Below are 18,122 nucleotides of genomic sequence, written 5' to 3'. Positions count from 1 at the left end.
TTCAGAAAAAATTAGATGATTTTTTTTTTCAAGAGAAAGAGCTTCACACATTGAGCAAGTCTATAACTTGTTGGTCCTCCCCTGGTTTTTATGCAAGCAGTTATTCGGCTTGGCACTGATTGATCGTGCCAAATTCTCTATCTTGCTGGCCGAGGCCGGTTTTGGTAAACACGAAGACAGGCAGTAGAAACTCCCGCCGTGTGAGGGCGTAGAATATCGTCGACGTACCGCTGTGCGAATGGCAACGATAGGAAAGAAATGGCACCCCAGCTCAACACTCCTGGTTGTCGGGCCGTTTTGCAGGCGAGAGTCAGGTTGGTATCCACCCATCACTGTTTTGGGCGTCTCCAGACGCCTCTTCGCTGGTCATCAGACATGTCCGGAGACGCCCAAAACAGTGATGGGTACCAATGTGACCGTCGCCTGCAAAACGGCCCGATAACCAGGAGTGATGGGGTGGGTTGCCATTTCTTTTCGTAGCAGGAGCCCTCTGGTTGCCATCTGCGGTACCTTTGCAGCACAGCTGTACACTCCGATATTCTACGCCACGTTTTGTCGAGCTTGATGGGAAGCCGTCCTAGGATTTGAGGCGTAGCGCCGTATACCGATCCTGCCTTGGAGGTGGTTAAGTGGGAGATGTGTCTCAGAGCTGGATGGTGACAGATGGTGACGCGAGACTGGACGCGCACGCAGTTTATGTATCAGCCGATAGAGGACAATATTGGATATGGGACTAATTTAGTTTCGATTGTGCCCACTAGAGTGCACTAAAGTAATAGAATGTTTTTCATAAGCTGTTCTAGTATTTTCATAAAGTGTTATTATGTCTTTTTGTGTGGGTAAAATGTTATACATGTTTTTGAGCAGTATGAATGATGCGTGAGTGTGGTTTAAGGTTAATATGAAGATAATTGTTTAACGAGTTATGTAGTGGGATTTAGTGTGGGAACATTTCGAAGTATGAATGTGGACAAAGAGGATTTTTGTAGGATAGATTTGTAAAGTAAGTTTATGATAAAGGAAACGTTAATTCAGGTATAAATAACAATAGTAAATAACTTTATGCATAAACAAAACTTCAGTATATTAGATAATTACGTCGGTAAAAAGTGCAGTCGTTAGGTTCACTATTTTGCGATTGGTTATTCATGAAAAGCGCGGACTGACGCGGCAGAATGTTGTTTTGCTATTGGCTGTTGAATAAACTGACCAGTGGTAAAGCAATATTCTTCGCGCGCCTTTCTCTGCTGGTAGAGAAGATGGCTGGTTCAAATGGCTCTGAGCACTATGGGACTTAACATCTGAGGTCATCAGTCCTATAGAACTTAGAACTGCTTAAACCTAGCTAACCTAAGGACATCACACACATCCATGCCCGAGGCAGGATTCGAACCTGCGACCGTAGCAGTCGCACGGTTCCGGACTGAAGCGCCTAGAACCGCTCGGCCACCGCGGCCGGCGGTAGAGAAGTCTTCGAGTATTCTAGGGAGGAGTCGGAGCCTAGCCATGAAACAGTTCGGACGTGTGTAGTAGTAATTCCGATGGAAATGATAAGTTGCCGGATCTAGAAGTGTTTCATACATCAAAAGTGTTGTAAAGTGACGGCATAATTATTCCGATGGGTGTGTAGAAATTTCGGAATTTTTTAGTGAATTTTGTGACGAGAAAAGACATAAATTCCGCGTGGCGTATTGAGCAGGTCGGTGGCTAAAAACTGTGACTGCATTAGGTACGGACAGACTTACTATTTCGCGAGCATTCTCAACCAAAAACAAAATGTATTTTTGTAGCTATTACGTTTTCGGGAAATGCAACACCACAAACTTGCTAACGTGATTGAAAGGTATTGTGAGTGACTGTGTTCAGACTAGCACGGGCTTCGCAGTGATACTTGCTCACTTAAGTTTCAGAATATATTAAGGACAAAATTTTCAACCTTTCGACTTCCCTACTGATGATATGCTGAGACAATGTTCACAGGTAGGTGCAGGTACGTCGTAAAGGGGCGGAAGGAACCGCGCCGCCGCAGATTACATTTCAGCAAACCAGTGCCCACCCGCACACGGTGAGAGTTTCCACGACTTGTGTTTGTGCTTGTGCTTGGCCACCAAGGTCGCCAGATCACTCCCCAATTTAGAACGTTTGGTGCGTTACGAGCAGAGCTCTCCAACCAGCTCTGGATTTTGGCATTGTAACGCACCAATTTGGCACTATATCCCTAAGACATCCACCAACTCTTTGTATTAAGGCCAACCCGAGTAGCTGCTTGCGTAAGGGGCAGGGGTGGACCAACACGTTATTGACTTGCTCAATGTGTGAAGCTCTTTCTCTTGAATAAATCATCCAGATTTACAGAAATTGTATGCATTTGTTTGTCTGCGCGTGTACCTCAGATCTACTTTTTTGTTAGTGTATTTTGTCAACTGGTCTTACATTTAGTCAAACGATCCTTGTCCATAATAATGCTGACAGAGAAAGAATTTCTAAGTTATGATTGACTACGTTGTGTACCAAGCGAGAGGTACACAACAAATACTATCAGATGTCACCACCACACCAGCACAACCACTTGCTTGGCGCATCTCGGTTCTGTTCAGCACTCTTCAGATGGTGCTTACAAATCCGGACCTCTTCCTGCTTCGGGACCCGTTCCTTCAGAGCGTTGGATATGTCCGCCAGTAGTGAGGGCAGCTGCCACTGCGTATGCTGTTAACTGCAGACAACTCCGTTTCTGCTTTGTACTGGCGTCCGCTAATCCTTCAGCGTACTGGCACCAAAACACGAAGCACCGTGGGCGCGCGCGCGCGTGCGCACACACACACACACACACACACACACACACACACACACACACACACACACACACACACAGAGTTCTATAATAGGAATGAAATTCAGGGACTAGATCTCTGAAGACAAACTTCTGACTTAGCTGTCGCTGTTTATGGGGAACATGAACAAACCCAGAAGGCCTGCAATATTACAGCCAGTCGTAATGGCAAAAACACGGATTGACAAGAAACAGCCAAGTTACTTCGATATCATTGAGATATGTTATAGGACATCAAGTGCGACCCATAAAATTGAACCATAGAGAGGTACCATTTGCAACATACTTACAATGAAAGTTATTGCTTATTTCTTATTGTGTTGCCACATTTCTCTTTTAGGGTGTCCTATCAAACGAGTGTTAACTAGTATGAGTGCAACAGTTACAGTGAATGAATTTCAGCGGTTTTCTGCTACTGTGGATGTGTGGGCTGTATTAGTAGTACCATTCAGTTACTTCATTCACAGCAGACCAATAAAAATGTAGTTTTGCAAATAACTAGTAAAATAGTTGATATAACGGTCTGTTCTGGTCAAGATATTTGTAGAAGACAATACTGCCGCTACTGATCATCGTGTGTCGCTGCACAGCTGTTATATTGTCGCAATTTCGTACACACAGCATAATTCAGTAGAAAGGACAACAGCTTTACGCCTCAAATAAAACTATGGGAGATCACAGTAGAGCAGAAGACTGAGTGGTGACCGATTTATGTCTAGAGGTGCTCTTCGAATACAAGGAATTCCACGTGCGACTCGAGTGTTTTTGTGATGATAAAGAAAACGATCCTTTCCGTTTATTTTTATTAGAAGTTATACGTTTGAATCAAGCAAGCGAGACGTTCAAGAATCGAGCACAAGACCAGCTTCAGCTCCCATTGTAGAGGTAGGCAGCATTGCCTGGAGTAAGAGATTGCTCTCGTGGGAATATACGTTGAGAGAAGCAAGTGCTGATCGTAACATGTGCCATAGTTCCAGCGTGTGAGAAGTCAACGATGGGATTATAATCGTGTTTCAAAACGTTCACAATTTTGAAGTCAAAAATTCAGGAAAGTCTCTGTAATCTTAAAGAGACTCCACAGTGGTAGAGAAGTACAGTTTAATAGTAATAAGTGGTGATCGTATTGTGAAACACATCAGACACAGGAGTTTACGAATACTCATGGGTTAGGTTAGTGTTTAACGTCCCGTCGACAACGAGGTCATTAGAGACGGAGCGCAAGCTCGGGTTAGGGAAGGATTGGGAAGGAAATCGGCCGTGCCCTTTCATAGGAACTATCCCGGCATTTGCCTGAAACGATTTAGGGAGATCACGGAAAACCTAAATCAGGATGGCTGGAGACGGGATTGAACCGTCGTCCTCCCGAATGCGAGTCCAGTGTGCTACCACTACGCCACCTCGCTCGGTACGAATACTCATGAATTTCAGTTCAAAGTAATAACGATATCGGCGTTAGGGCTGTGCAGCGGCGGCCTTTAGATACAACGTACACCGAACGTAACGTTGTCGAGTTGGGGCCTCCAAAAGTTGTGAAACTACTGGTTGAACTGTTGGACTTCAAACGTTTTCGCCTGAAACATACGTCTTACTAAAGTCAGGTCAAGAATATTGTCTGTTATAGTGCACTGTCCCTCCTCTCCTGATGTCGACTACAGGCTACCTGCGACGAATTAATTAATGGATAAGACCTTTTGTTTCTCGTATAGCTGCTGTCCTGACAGTATGTCGCCACGCCACAGCTGCAAACCGTAATATAACCAGGAATCAGAAGAAACGCGCATATTCTAAAAGTCATTTCTTCTATATAAATACGACTCTTCAATAGCAGATCCTGTTCACTAACAAGGACTACAAGCACGAATGATCTGGACCCGAATGATCTGGACCTAGAATGTTGAGTTCCGTTCTTGGGGAAAACTTTGCAATATAGTGAAACAAACGAAGTCTCAATATATCGATGTTCTAACAATTCCGTGATCTCCGGCATTAATATCTTCCTTCATATAATTTTATAATAAAAGTATCTTACGGTATTTCTTTCTTAAGTACATAAGCGTTTGAACAACTGTCTTAGCTGATATCTCTAACTGCAGTTTGTTAATCTAGTTTGAATCTCAACGCTCACGTCAGCTATGAATTGCAATCAGAGATAATACCCTAACCAAGAATCTGTATAAGGCATGATGAAGTGTCCCTTCGATATTCATTGTAATTGGCTTGTAAGAGGCCGGTAAATATATAACCAATCAACTGGATCGTGTATGTTCATTAACAACGCCTAATTGTCTTTAATACGTCTATTTAGCTCACTTGTACTAGCCCATGTGCACTGAATTCGCAACTCTCATAATAAAGTTCTTTGATTTCCATTCAAGTATCAGTTCACTATTTACGTTGCTTAAGAATGAGACAACAGTTCGTAATGTTAGGTGAGCACTAACAGTTCGTAAAGTTTCATCAAAATTCAGTACGTGCCTGAATATTGAAGTGTAAAATAATCAGTAAAAATCTTCCCACTATTAACCGTCAGAGATACTGTTATACCTCCGATCCTACGCAGTGCGTAAGAATATTGATTGCCCTTTAAAATTCAATTTAAATTGGCACCAACTTCCTTCGAAATATGAAAGTGTCCATTAATGTAACCTATCACCACTTCCTGCAGTTCGAAATCCTCGAAGTTAAATATCTTTGTATCAAGTATTCGAGTTGAGACATATGAATATTTCTTCTGAGTACTTCTTACGTATAATGAATCATCAACAGACACATATCGGGTAGAATACAACTTTTAATGTTGATTCGGACATTAGATATAATAGTGAATAAAATCTCTCATTTCGTGTAGTAACAAGACATTTTTGATAACTAAAATTCAGTCTCGACATTGTCTTACAGGTCGTCTGCCGCCCGCCAGCTGTCTGTTGGACTCCAGTAACGCACACAACACCAGCTGCCGCATCGTCAGAACAGTACTGAGTCATGAAAGAAATACAAAACGGTCATTTTCAGTAGAAAAATTGCTATAAAATCTATAATTATGACACATGTTCCTACTTGCTTGGAGTCAAACAGCGGAACCTATTAGTGTTTGCCACGATTCGTCGCAAACACCACGTTATGTGATCTAATAATGCCGATTCCGTGTATACTGTAAGTTTTCGTCAATGCTGACTGACTTCAGCAGTAGACGCAACGCTGGATAAAAGAGAGATATAAAAAAAAAGATTTCTTTACTAAGTATGGTACATACCAAAGTCATTCTCTTACAAATTTTGAAAGTCGCAACGCATCATGGTTTTCCGTCGCCACATGGAAATTGAGGTTTTACATGCTTTCTTTGTTCGTGATTTAATAAATTCAGTTATTAGCCAGTACGTAAGATATTATTTCGTACTAGTCGCTGGTGTTGTGGCGACAATAATTTGGGCCAGAACATATCTTTAACTCAGTTATTAAATTCTGCCTTCAATGAAAATGCAGAATTACTGAAAATCCCAAGGCTTTTCGTTATTATTATTTACATGATAGCAACGGCCCACAGTTTATTTGGAAACAATTCTTTTGGTTTGATTATCCGACGGCGTAGTATTGATTTTAACTCTGTAAATCATAAAGCTGGAAAAAACTATCAGACTTCAGAAAAAAAGGAAAGTGATTGCAGGTCCTATTGCAATTTTCGAGCTTGGCAACTGAAATTAGTTTTGTACCAAACGATAAGCTTCCGTATTTAAATATTTCACGTTTTATCCCTCTTACGAACTTTCCTCTTCAATAAAATGGAAGCTAATGAATCTTCTTCTTCTTCTTCGGTTATCAACCCACAGGTTGGTTGGCAGCAGCACGCCATTCCGTTCTTTTGTCAACTTTCTTCTTCATATCTGCATAGGTCTGGCACCCGATGTCATTTATTACTTGTTGAATGTAGCTTAATCTAGGTCGTCCTCGGCGAGTTCTTCCTTCAATGATTCCTTCTAATATTCTCTTAATGAAATTGTTATGCCGTAAAATGTGACCTATGAAGGTTATTCTTCTTTTCTGTATATTTCGCCAAAGAGATCTGTTTTCTTTCACTCTTCTGAGGACATCTTCGTTTGTAGCCTTGTCTCGCCAGCTGATTTTTTCCATTCTCCGGTAGCACCACATTTCGAATGCCTCTAATCTTCTCTTTTCTTCTTTTCCACTAGTCCAAGTTTCACATCCGTAAAGGGCTGTACTCCACACATAGGTTTTCATGACTCTCTTTCTTACGTCTAAACTAACATTTCTACTCGTCAGTAAGTTTCTTTTTCCATTGAATGCTATTTTGGCAAGTTGTATTCTGTTTTTAATGTCACTTTTGCTCCTTCCATCTGCTGTTATTTTGCTACCTAAGTAGTTAAATTCTGTAACCTGCCCTAGTTTCTCTCCCTTTATTGTTATTCGTATGGGTTCATTGTAGTTCAGGGCGCCACTCACCATCACTTTAGTCTTTTTCTTATTTATTTTCATTCCATACTGTTCTTTTAAGGTGTTTTCCATTTCATTGAGTGCGGCTTCTAAATCTTCTTTCCTTTCTGTAATTATGGCGATATCATCTGCATATCGCAACATATCTATTTTCATTCCGTTAAGTTTTATTCCTACTTCAATATTCTCTCTTATTTTGTCTATTGCTTCTTGGATATATGCGTTGAAAATTACTGGAGATAGTGGGCATCCCTGTCTCACTCCTTTCCTTATTCTTGCTGTTTCTTCTTTGTTTTCCTTCTTAACTAAGGCTGTTTCATTTTGGTATATTTTAAAGATTATCCTTCTATCATTATATTTCAGACCAGCCTTCTTCAGAATTCTAAACATTTCTGGCCATACAACATTGTCAAATGCCTTTTCGAGGTCTACGAAGGCTATAAATACTTGTTTGTTTTTGGAAATTTGTTTCTCAATTATTAGTCTTAAAGATAAGATTGCTTCCCTCGTCCCTACACCGCTTCTAAAACCGAATTGGTCTTCACTTAGAGTGCTATTCAATTGGTTTTCAACTCTTTTCAAAATTATTCTTATTAGAATTTTTGATGCGTGTGAAAGAAGACTGAGTGTTCGATGGTTTTCACAGTCCATAGTAGATGCTTTCTTAGGTATGGGGAATGTTAAAGGAATAATCAGGACATAGTTAACCTTTCACTTTAATTATTTCAAATATTGACGTACACGATAATGTGCAATAGCTGACATGAATTAGCAACCTCCACAGCAAAGAAAAATCAATTGAGAGAGAGAATGTAATGGCGAGGCAATATACCAACGGCCGATTTCGCCATTGTCTTGTCTTTATATAATACACAGTGATCTCTAAACTATCTAAATGTCAAACTCTGTCTGAACCTGCATAGATGCGCGTATTTCGTTTCTTTTGAAATTATTACATGACTGCCACGAAATATCAGGAGAAAGCAAAATGAATATACTTTTAGATTCTGCTCCCATATCAGCCCATTACATCGCATATTGATATAAAGTTCAAAGCCAAAAATAAGTAAATAACTCTATATCACGTACAGACCGGTGGAATTTTTTTTGCCTAACTACAACTTGGCAGAGTAGAAAGATAACATGAATCTGTACTCACATCGGAGATCCACGCTCTGAGATCAGAGATCTACATCCAGGTGGTATACACACAGACATACATTACTACTAGACTGGCAAAGAAGTAGTCTTTACTGAAGCCTGACGTTTGTTGATGTAAGATGGCGGCGTCAGCAAGTTTATGAGTGGTCGCAACACGATTTTCTGAAAGTAAATGGCTTTGTAAGTTTTACTAGCTGGTTTAAAGAATTTCTGCACTTGAGCAAATATCTGTATACTAGTTGAGTTTAACACCTACAGTGTAGAATTGTGTTATGAGAAGAGCGTCAAGTTACATACATACACGTTTAAAGCAGACTATAGTTTTCTTAAGAACACTCAAATGAATAAAGACACTTGTTACGAACTACAAGTAGCACGTTCTACTTAAAGGAGCACTTTCATAACGACCATACTATTCGAAGAAAAGCCGATCTCGATCAAAACTGGTTAAAAGCATATCATTAAACTAAGTATGTTAATACTACATTATTAAAACCCCTAAAATATACATAAACTACTAGTATTTCGGATAAGACAAATGGTAATTTAGTTATTTAGGCTTATATACAGTACGGAAGCAAATATACGTAAGATGTTTCTAATTATGCTTGGACTGAGACCTATTCCTTTCCCTGTATCTTCCGTTTGTCATACGACAAATTACAGCCAAACATTAAGCATGTATTGACCACAGTGTCAAAACTCTAAAGGTACCATGGTTACATCACTTTATTCCAATTTATGAGTAGTGTTTAATCAGTAAATAAAAAGCTGTTTACACGTCTTTTGCGCTCGACGCCATATTGATGTTTTAAACTGCTGGCTTCCGTGACACCATTGATATTGTATATGGTATTGCCAGTCTAGCATTGTATGTCTGTGAGTATAGAGGTCACTGACAACGCATCATACATGAGAATCTTTGATTTCCTTAAACTGATGTTAGTACAATGTCTCTAATGATAATTGGCCTTGCACAGGCGGCAGATATTTTATACATTAATTATTATTTCACTTCATGGGTAGGCGTACATTAAGCTTTCATGACAACATTACTGATTTGAATAAAAAAAAAACAGGGGGAAATGCCTTTAATTTTGTCTGAGACGCTATAACCACGACACAGACGCCGTACGGGTGAAAAGATGCAGCGAAACGCTATAGCCTCGGTGGAAATCACCGTCAGGTATCAGAAGTAACAGAGACTGCCCTTTCGTTGATTATGTTGCTCGGTGGAGAATAAGTAAATCAGCGCCATTGATGGACAGGCTGGTCCCGGCGGAGGTTCGAGTCCTCCCTCGGGCATGGCTGTGTGTGTTCGTCCTTAGGATAATTTAGCTTAAGTAGTGTGTAAGCTTAGGGACTGATGACCTTAGCAGTTAAGTCCCTTAAGATTTCACACACACACACATTGATGGACAAAATATTAAGGAATTGTGGAAGCAGCGTGTAATCTTGAATTGTTCGAAGAACTTTAGATTAGGCATCCAATAAAATAGACAAAATAGTACAGGTAGTGTTCAACAGTCTCCGGCTTTTCATGGGAAACAATAGCGGGGAGGCAAATCCCGGTCCCAGCATACACTAGGCGTTTCTGATTATTCTAACGCTCCTCGTAATACAGCCGTAGATGAGTGGAAAGTGTTGCGCTGTAATACTATTCTGCGTTAAATACATGTGTGTATTTTAGTTGGTTGCTGGTTCTATGCAGTTGTAGAAATTACTCACGTGCCTGACATAAATTATGATTCGGTGGGGAAAAAAAAAGTTTCGGTTCTATGAATGGAGTTGCAGTAATTATACACGACACCAACTGGTGAGCATTTGCAAAACTCGAAAGTAGACTGTTTTGTGTCTTGACATGACCCGATAAATGAAGCCATGCTTCATCACAGGTAAGAAGCATTTCAAGATCAAGCTCTCCGTCAGGCATGAGTTGTATCAGCTGGTGTCGAGCGACAGTATTTGAACTGATCGATCGTTGCACCGCCTTTAGTTCGTAAGGTTTCAGGCAGAGTTGGTGCTCAGCTGAGGGACCATATGCCACACACCAGCCTTTAAATGCTAAACATGCAGCTATCAGAGTATGAGGAATAGGCGACTGTGAAAGAGGCTCCTGGAACCTGCTCCCACCCCATTCAACCAACAGGGTGTCATGAGCCTGCCTGCTATAATTTCATTTTAAAACTCCTTTTACGCTATGTGGTTAACGTCTTAATAAATACGAACCGGTGCCGGGACATTAATTCGGTGTACCCGTGTATTCCAGTTGTGTCACGGCCATGGCCGATCTTGCTATGAAGTTTGGTAGATCGCTTCTGAATTATTATCTGTATCATAATCACGTGGGAGTTGTGGCGCAGGTCTGTGAGTCTCGAATAGCTGTTTACTTTCAAAATGCATCTTGGACTATTTGCATTTCGTTGAGACGTATTTTACTCAGAGCGTACTGCCACAGATTATCTTAGATACTACCGTAATATCGCCTAGTCCAAATTTGGTCGAGACTTTTAGCTCACTGCTCAGGAAAAGGGGGGTGTGTTTCTTTGCCACTGCGAACGTTTTTGTTAATAAGTCTTCTAGCATTAGGGGACCGCAGAAGATCCTTAGGGAGATCCCAGATCCCAGAACAGGGGTCGAAAAGTCGATTATTTTAGAGGAAATATGACGTGCCTAATAACCCAGAAGATTTTAACTCCAGCGTTCCACATGTTTGTGGAAGAACAGATGCTTGCCTATGTTGTGGCTTGGCAAGACAGCCAAGTCACTATGAGGTGAAGCCGAAAGGCACGCGTTAAAGCTCACGCAGGCTGGCGTGAGGTCTGGAACAGGTAAAGTAATTATACTAGCAAGTAAAGTACGTAGCTTCTTGAATACTTTAATCCATAATTGGTGAACATCGGTCTGCCGGTACATGCATCACAAGATTAATAGCAAATGATAATGGCGCCTTGCTAGGTCGTAGCAAATGACGTAGCTGAAGGCTATGCTAACTATCGTCTCGGCAAATGAGAGCGTAATTTGTCAGTGAACCATCGCTAGCAAAGTCGGCTGTACAACTGGGGCGAGTGCTAGGAAGTCTCTCTAGACCTGCCGTGTGGCGGCGCTCGGTCTGCAATCAGACAGTGGCGACACGCGAGTCCGACGTATACTAACGGACCGCGGCCGATTTAAAGGCTACCACCTAGCAAGTGTGGTGTCTGGCGGTGACACCACAGCCTAGTTTCACATCCAGGCACCGGACAGTAGGGCACTATGAGATGTTCCTGTTTCATACAAGTAGCGTTATAGAATCGGAATTGATTACGCAGCACAGCTTACAACTTCAGCGATAGTACTGAGATGCATCTAGTCTGAGAGATCATTGTCTATGAGGCTGCACTGTATCTTCACATCGTGTTAAATAGTCGTGATGCTGACTTTACATTGTTTTTACTTACCGAGACGCCTGGTTGTAATCATTTAAGTTTCATCTGCACATTTTGACGCCATATTGCAATTTTTATTGTTTTTATCTCTCATAATTAGAACACTAATTACCCCCAGGGTAGCCGAGAGCGCTAACGCGCTGCTTCCTGGACTCGGGTAGGCGCGCCGACCCCGGATCGAATCCGCCCGGCGGATTAACGACGACGGCCGGTGTGCTGGCCATCCTGAATGTGGTTTTTAGGCGGTTTTCCACATCCTACTAGGTGAATACCGGGCTGGTCCCCACGTCCCACCTCATTTACACGACTCGCAGACATTTGGAACACATCCACGCTGTTTCACGATTTACACTAGACGCAGACAGCTGGGGTACACTAGTTCCGTCCCAGGGGGTATGGGGTGGCGGCAGGAAGGTCATCCGGCCACCCCTTAAAAAATTAACCGTGCTAATTCCGTACTTAAACCTGCCGACCCCGCGCACAATGCGGGATAAAGGCAGTAGCGAAAGCAGAAGAGGAATTAGAACACTAATTCAATGTTCACGAACTTTTTTTTATTTGTGTTAATTGATTCCTTTCACCATCTGCTTTGAGTTGAAAGATGTCTTGCAATTCATTGAGGAATGACGATTCATTTGTTAATTTATCTAATGATGCTGCCACCGAACAATAGTCGCTCTCTCACGAACCACTTTAGTATTAAAATCGAGCCTTGTCGCAGTGGTAATACCGGTTCCCGTCAGATCACCGAAGTTAAGCGCTGTACACCTTGGCTAGCATTTCGATGGGTCACAGTCCGTGTCTGCCGAGTGGTGTTGGCAGGCGGGGCGCACTCAGCCCTTTTGAGACCAATTAAGTGGAACTACTTGACTGAGAAGTAGCGGCACAGGTCACGAAAAGTGACAACGGCCGAGAGAGCGGTGTGATGACCGTACGTCGCACCGTATCCACGTCCGGTGACGCCAAAGGCGTGGAGATGGCACGGCAACCGGTCGGTACCGATAGCCCTTAAAGACCTGTTCGGACGGAATTTCTTTCTTGTTTTTATCTTTTGGTAACGTTGCCCGCCTTTCATATGAATGCAGACTATATATGTGATTTCCACAGTCACTTTTCGTATTGCTTTTACTCGTCATCAGAAAGGTCATCTAAACGAGATAGCGATCAGGGGTAATGATTCCACTTTCTTATTGCAATGACCGTAACTTCAGAAATATTAGGTCTGGCTAGCAAAGACTTCAACTGCAAATTTCAGATTGAGAAAAGTTTATAATTTTCTATTAAAAAGGCTACCCCTCTTGTGACGCTACAACGCAGTCCTTGCTATGAATTTTTTCGCTTACTTAACACGTGAAACTGTTTGTATACGGTGTATTGTCTAGTGTAAATATGTATTGTAAATACTATGTTCAAATTATGTAATATTTATCACTGGCAAGTCAGGGCATATCTAGTTAACGTTGAAGTCAGAGAGATTGTTTTGTCGCGCCTCTGGGCGCGGGAGCGCGCCAGCGGGTAGTAGTAGCAGTGACGCCGTGCTGGGAGTAAGAAGTACAGTCGAGTGCTGCTAGTCCTAGCTGTGTTACATCTAACGGCTAGTGTGTGGATGTAAGTACGACGGGAAAGTAATGGTCGGCATATCTGGAAGCTTGGCCGGGCAAGTTATTATGGATTAATGGGCATAGTGCTGAAGAAACGAGGACTTAAATGTGAAGCGCACTGTGGGCCCAAGTCGCAACAGTAAAAGCCCGATGCCACGTTGTGTCGCTGCCGTGGACTTCCGTCGATCCACCGACAACGAGGGAAGTAAGATCTACGTAATTTTCATAGGATAAAATTGTAGAATGCTTGCCAATGACTGTGCTTTTCTCTGAAGTCGAACAGTTAATAACAAGCACTTTATAATCGAAGTGTTACAGTTACATTCCACCCGACAATAACACCAAGTAGGTTCCTTCCAATCCTTACCTTATTGAACCGAGTGTGTCACGCCATTATCAAGAGAAAATATGTTAATTATCAAATTATTTGCATAGACGGTGAAGAGTAAATTTCAGACTGTTTTGAACGATTGTTTATCGTAGTTAATTGTTGCACTTAATAAGCTTACGCCAAGACTGAAGTAATAAATTTGATTATTAAGATTTATTTCAATGCATATTCAGCTGAATTTAATTCAAGTGTATTTCATGAAACTATAAAGCTTATTCCACCTGACAATCCCTCAATTAATGAATTATTTTCAGTCAAAACATAGTTAATCAATTATTGGCAATATATTTCATTATCAGTAGATTAAACTGTGCTAAGTACCTAATTTTAAAGACAGTCTATTATCCAAAATCTCGATAGATAATTATCTGTGTTGTCAGCATTGTACTTAGCTGACAAATTATGAACAAAATAAGTGTAGCTAGAGTGTTATGACATTGTTTTATATGACTACTGAGCCTGACACAGCACTTACGTAAAAGTTCCCGTTCCACCTGCTGCGCTACAAACAGGTAAACTTTTTTATTGACACAATTATTCACGTACTTAACAGTACTGTCGCTCATTAGCTGAGCTTGCGACCGATTTTTTAATTGCTTTTACAACTTAATCATTTCTTTCGGCAAAATTTCCACTGGCAAAATGTATTTCCAAATTATTTCCATTATTTCATTTACCGATCGTTATTGAATGAAATTACTCATTCAATAACGATCAAGTTATAACGTCTCCTGTTTCCCGTAGAATAATCATTATTTACTTCGGATTCGGATGCCTTATCCCGACGCGGGTCAAAATCCATAATTCACGGACATTGTCAACTTGTAATTTCGCAAATCCTGGGAAGCAGGGGGGTGTTATACTCTCACCTAATTCCTTTACTAATCAAACTACGACGATATACAACATAAAAACAAATGATACAACTTTCAAGAGAGGACAGTACAGCGTATCACGCACGTAACACACGCCGAGTCCCCCTTCTTCTCTTCTCCACTCATCTACTTCACTTGCTGAGTCGCGTGCCCCGTACGTAACCAAGCGGCTTTCGTTCTAGCATTAGAGAGTGGTCACATTGTTCTCGCTCATCACTTAAGTCACTCCGTGGCAAGAATAATGGAAGTATAGAAGTTGTATCAGTCTTCAGTTCGGGCTAAGAGGTAAAAAAAAAAAAAAGTGCATAAATATAACAAGTGATAGCGGTGCAAGACGGTAAATCTTTTCATCTCTTCTATATCGGAACTAGTAACCAAATTAAGGAGAAAAAATGGTTGCGATCATAGCCTGATACAATTTCTGTCGCTGAAATCGCTGTAACGTTGATTGAGACTATGTTACATTTGAACAGCCAAAAATCTGACGTGTACTACCAAATAAGGATACAACTGCAAGACCGACAGATATTGATGATGCCACGACAGGGTATAATCTGTGGCTTCAATGACGCCATTTAGGTGAGTGTCAGAATAGGGATACCACTCCCGTGAGGGAGATAGTCCCTGTAGTCGCACTATCCTCCGTGCCCTCGCTGGCTCAGATGGCTAGACCGTCTGCCATGTAAGCAGGAGATCCCGGATTCGAGTCCCGGTCAGGGCACACATTTTCACCTGTCCCCGTTGATATATATATCAACGCCCGTCAGCAGCTGAAGGTATTAATATATTATTCTAATTGTGGAGACTGTCCAGTACGAATTAATTCTCTCACTCTGTTTACCACGCTATTTAACCATAGTAGTTCTGTCTACTAGTGAATTAATTCTCTCACTCTGTTTACCACTCTATTTAACCATAAGCGTTCTGTCTACTTGTGCATATTGTGTCACTAAAATTTTAGTTGATACGTTAGCACTTTTCGCGATAATTACATTGTTTTTTCGTTGCAGGTGAGTCCATGGCCTGTATACCAACGGACAGCATGCAGTCGTGTGGATCTGTGAGTACAGATGATGATCAGTGAGCCACTCCAATAGGATGGGCATCCATTTCAGAAACTGGAGGAGTGCGAAGTGTTCTGCTTCAATATAAGAAAAAAATGGCTCTGTGAACTATGCGACTTAACTTCTGAGGTCATCAGTCGCCTAGAACTTAGAACTAATTAAACCTAGCTAACCTAAGGACATCACACACATCCATGCCCGAGGCAGCATTCGAACCTGCGACCGTAGCGGTCGCTTGGTTCCAGACTGTAGCGCCTAGAACCGCAGGGCCACTCCGGCCGGCTTCAATATCAGAATTGCATGTCTGCTGAATAGCACGTTTTTCAACATACGTACAGTTTGTCTTGTACTGACAAATTAAAGATTCGCCCTAAGTCTCTGGCAGTGTAACCTGGTTCTTCGGTGGGGTATCTCTCTCAACGGCCACGAGAAAATGTCAAGAGACACTAGGACGTGTACAAAATTGTACAGTTTTTCTCCCACTCCTAACACGAATGTAATGACATGAGACTAACACTGGCGCAAAACATACGACACAGTACTGTGGCTTCAGGAACAAATACGTGGTGTTACAAAAAGCTTTCAGAAAACTCCGAAGTTGGTGTTTCGAAGATGTAAATACTGCATACAAGGAAAGTGGAAGAACATCACCCACTGTCACGATGTGGACAAAAGCGTGTCTTGAGTGAGCCTGTCATTCAAGAGGATTTGACGGAAAATAAGAAAATAGCTTCAGCCGGCCGCTGTGACCGAGCGGTTCTAGGCGCTTCAGTCCGAAACCACGTGGCTGCTACGGTCGCAGGTTCGAATCCTGCCTCGGGCATGGATGTGTGTGTTGTCCTGAGGTTAGTTAGGTTCAAGTAGTTGCAAGTTCTAGGGGACTGATGACCTCAGATGCTAAGTCCCATAGTGCTCAGAGCCATTTGAACCATTTTACTATGTCGATTACAAAAATGGACAGTTAAGAGCAGAATTACTTGTGCGTGAATATTCACGATAATCTGCTCATTTTCTTATCACTTTTTTCTCTTATGAACTGGAGTCAAGTTTAGATTGTCTATAACACTATTTTTCTTTGTCTTCGTTATATTTCTACTACTTACACGATATACATTCTGCCTAGAATTTAACGGCAAATGCGGAAAGCTAGGACAAGAGTAGCAGCTCCAAAAAATGAATATTTCTATTACTATCACTCTAACATCTAGACGCCTACCTATGGTTTTCCTGCGGCGTTTCTGTCAACCCTCAGTTGTGGCTTCATTTACTGTGACAGAAAGAGAGCCATAGGTTTTCTTTATTTCAGATTGTCTTAATTTTTTCAAGATAAAATTTAGTCGTCAGTAGTAAATTTTATTATGGTTTACCTGATTCGACAACTTAATGTGTCATCTTCGGAAGCTTAGTATTGGTTTAGCAGAAGTCAACATCTTTTTCATTGAACCATAATGCCATGGTATGTCCGGAAATGTTCAATTTGTATGCGATTATTTCAAACACAGATTGACAATTTACAGTAACTGAATCACGTCTACGTTTCTGCTTTGCTAGTTAGCACAATGCCCACGTATTGTCTCTTCTGAATCACAAAACTTACGCACGTGTCCATAATCAAAGCACTTGTGATATCTGCGTGGTAAAAAATCATTCTAACTTCTGAACCGTTTGCGTTAAGACTTTCAAAATGCACAGTTGGCCTCGAGACTTGATGGAACTTTGTATGAGCGTGCTTGGTTTGCTTTAGCGATGGAGCCCACTTTCGTTTGGATGGATTCGTCAATAAGCAACATTGGCTAACTTGGGGGACTGAGAACCCACATTTCGCGATCGAGAAGTCTCTCGAGAAGTCTCTGTGTGGTGTGCAATTTCCAGTCACGGTATAATCGGTGCTACATTCCTTGATGGCACGGTGACTAACGAACGGTATACTTGAAGGTTTTGGATGATGATTTCGTCCCCATTATCCAAAGTTACCCAGATTTCGACGAGATCATGCAAGACGGAGCTCGACCCCATTGAGAGTGTTTGATGTCCTGGAGGAGAACTTTGGGGAACGCATTCTGGCTGGGTACCCAGAGGCCACTGGCATGAACCTCGATTAGCCCCCATATTCTTCGGATCTGAACACATGCGACTTCTTTTTGTAGGAGTGTATTAAAGAAAAGATTACAGGAATAACCCCAAAACCATTACATCTACATCTACATTTATACTCCGCAAGCCACCCAACGGTGTGTGGCGGAGGGCACTTTACGTGCCACTGTCATTACCTCCCTTTCCTGTTCCAGTCGCGTATGGTTCGCGGGAAGAACGACTGTCTGAG

The 18,122-nt window shown here is 41.7% G+C and overlaps 1 protein-coding gene across 1 annotated transcript in view; it reads left to right on the top strand.

Moving 5' to 3' along the window:
- The window catches only part of LOC124545908, a 319,017-nt gene extending 303,198 nt beyond the window's left edge, over window positions 1-15,819 (top strand). Inside the window, exon 2 of the mRNA XM_047124869.1 lies at window positions 15,746-15,819. Coding sequence (XP_046980825.1) covers window positions 15,746-15,819 — 74 coding nt within the window. The remainder of the gene's footprint in view (window positions 1-15,745) is intronic.
- Window positions 15,820-18,122: the final 2,303 nt, after the last annotated feature.

This window comes from Schistocerca americana, chromosome 8 (genome assembly GCF_021461395.2).
Source record: "Schistocerca americana isolate TAMUIC-IGC-003095 chromosome 8, iqSchAmer2.1, whole genome shotgun sequence".
In the NCBI taxonomy this organism is placed as follows: Eukaryota; Metazoa; Arthropoda; class Insecta; order Orthoptera; family Acrididae; genus Schistocerca; species Schistocerca americana.
The sequence above is the reverse complement of the archived record's forward strand: the minus strand, read 5'-3'. Positions and strand labels throughout refer to the sequence as shown.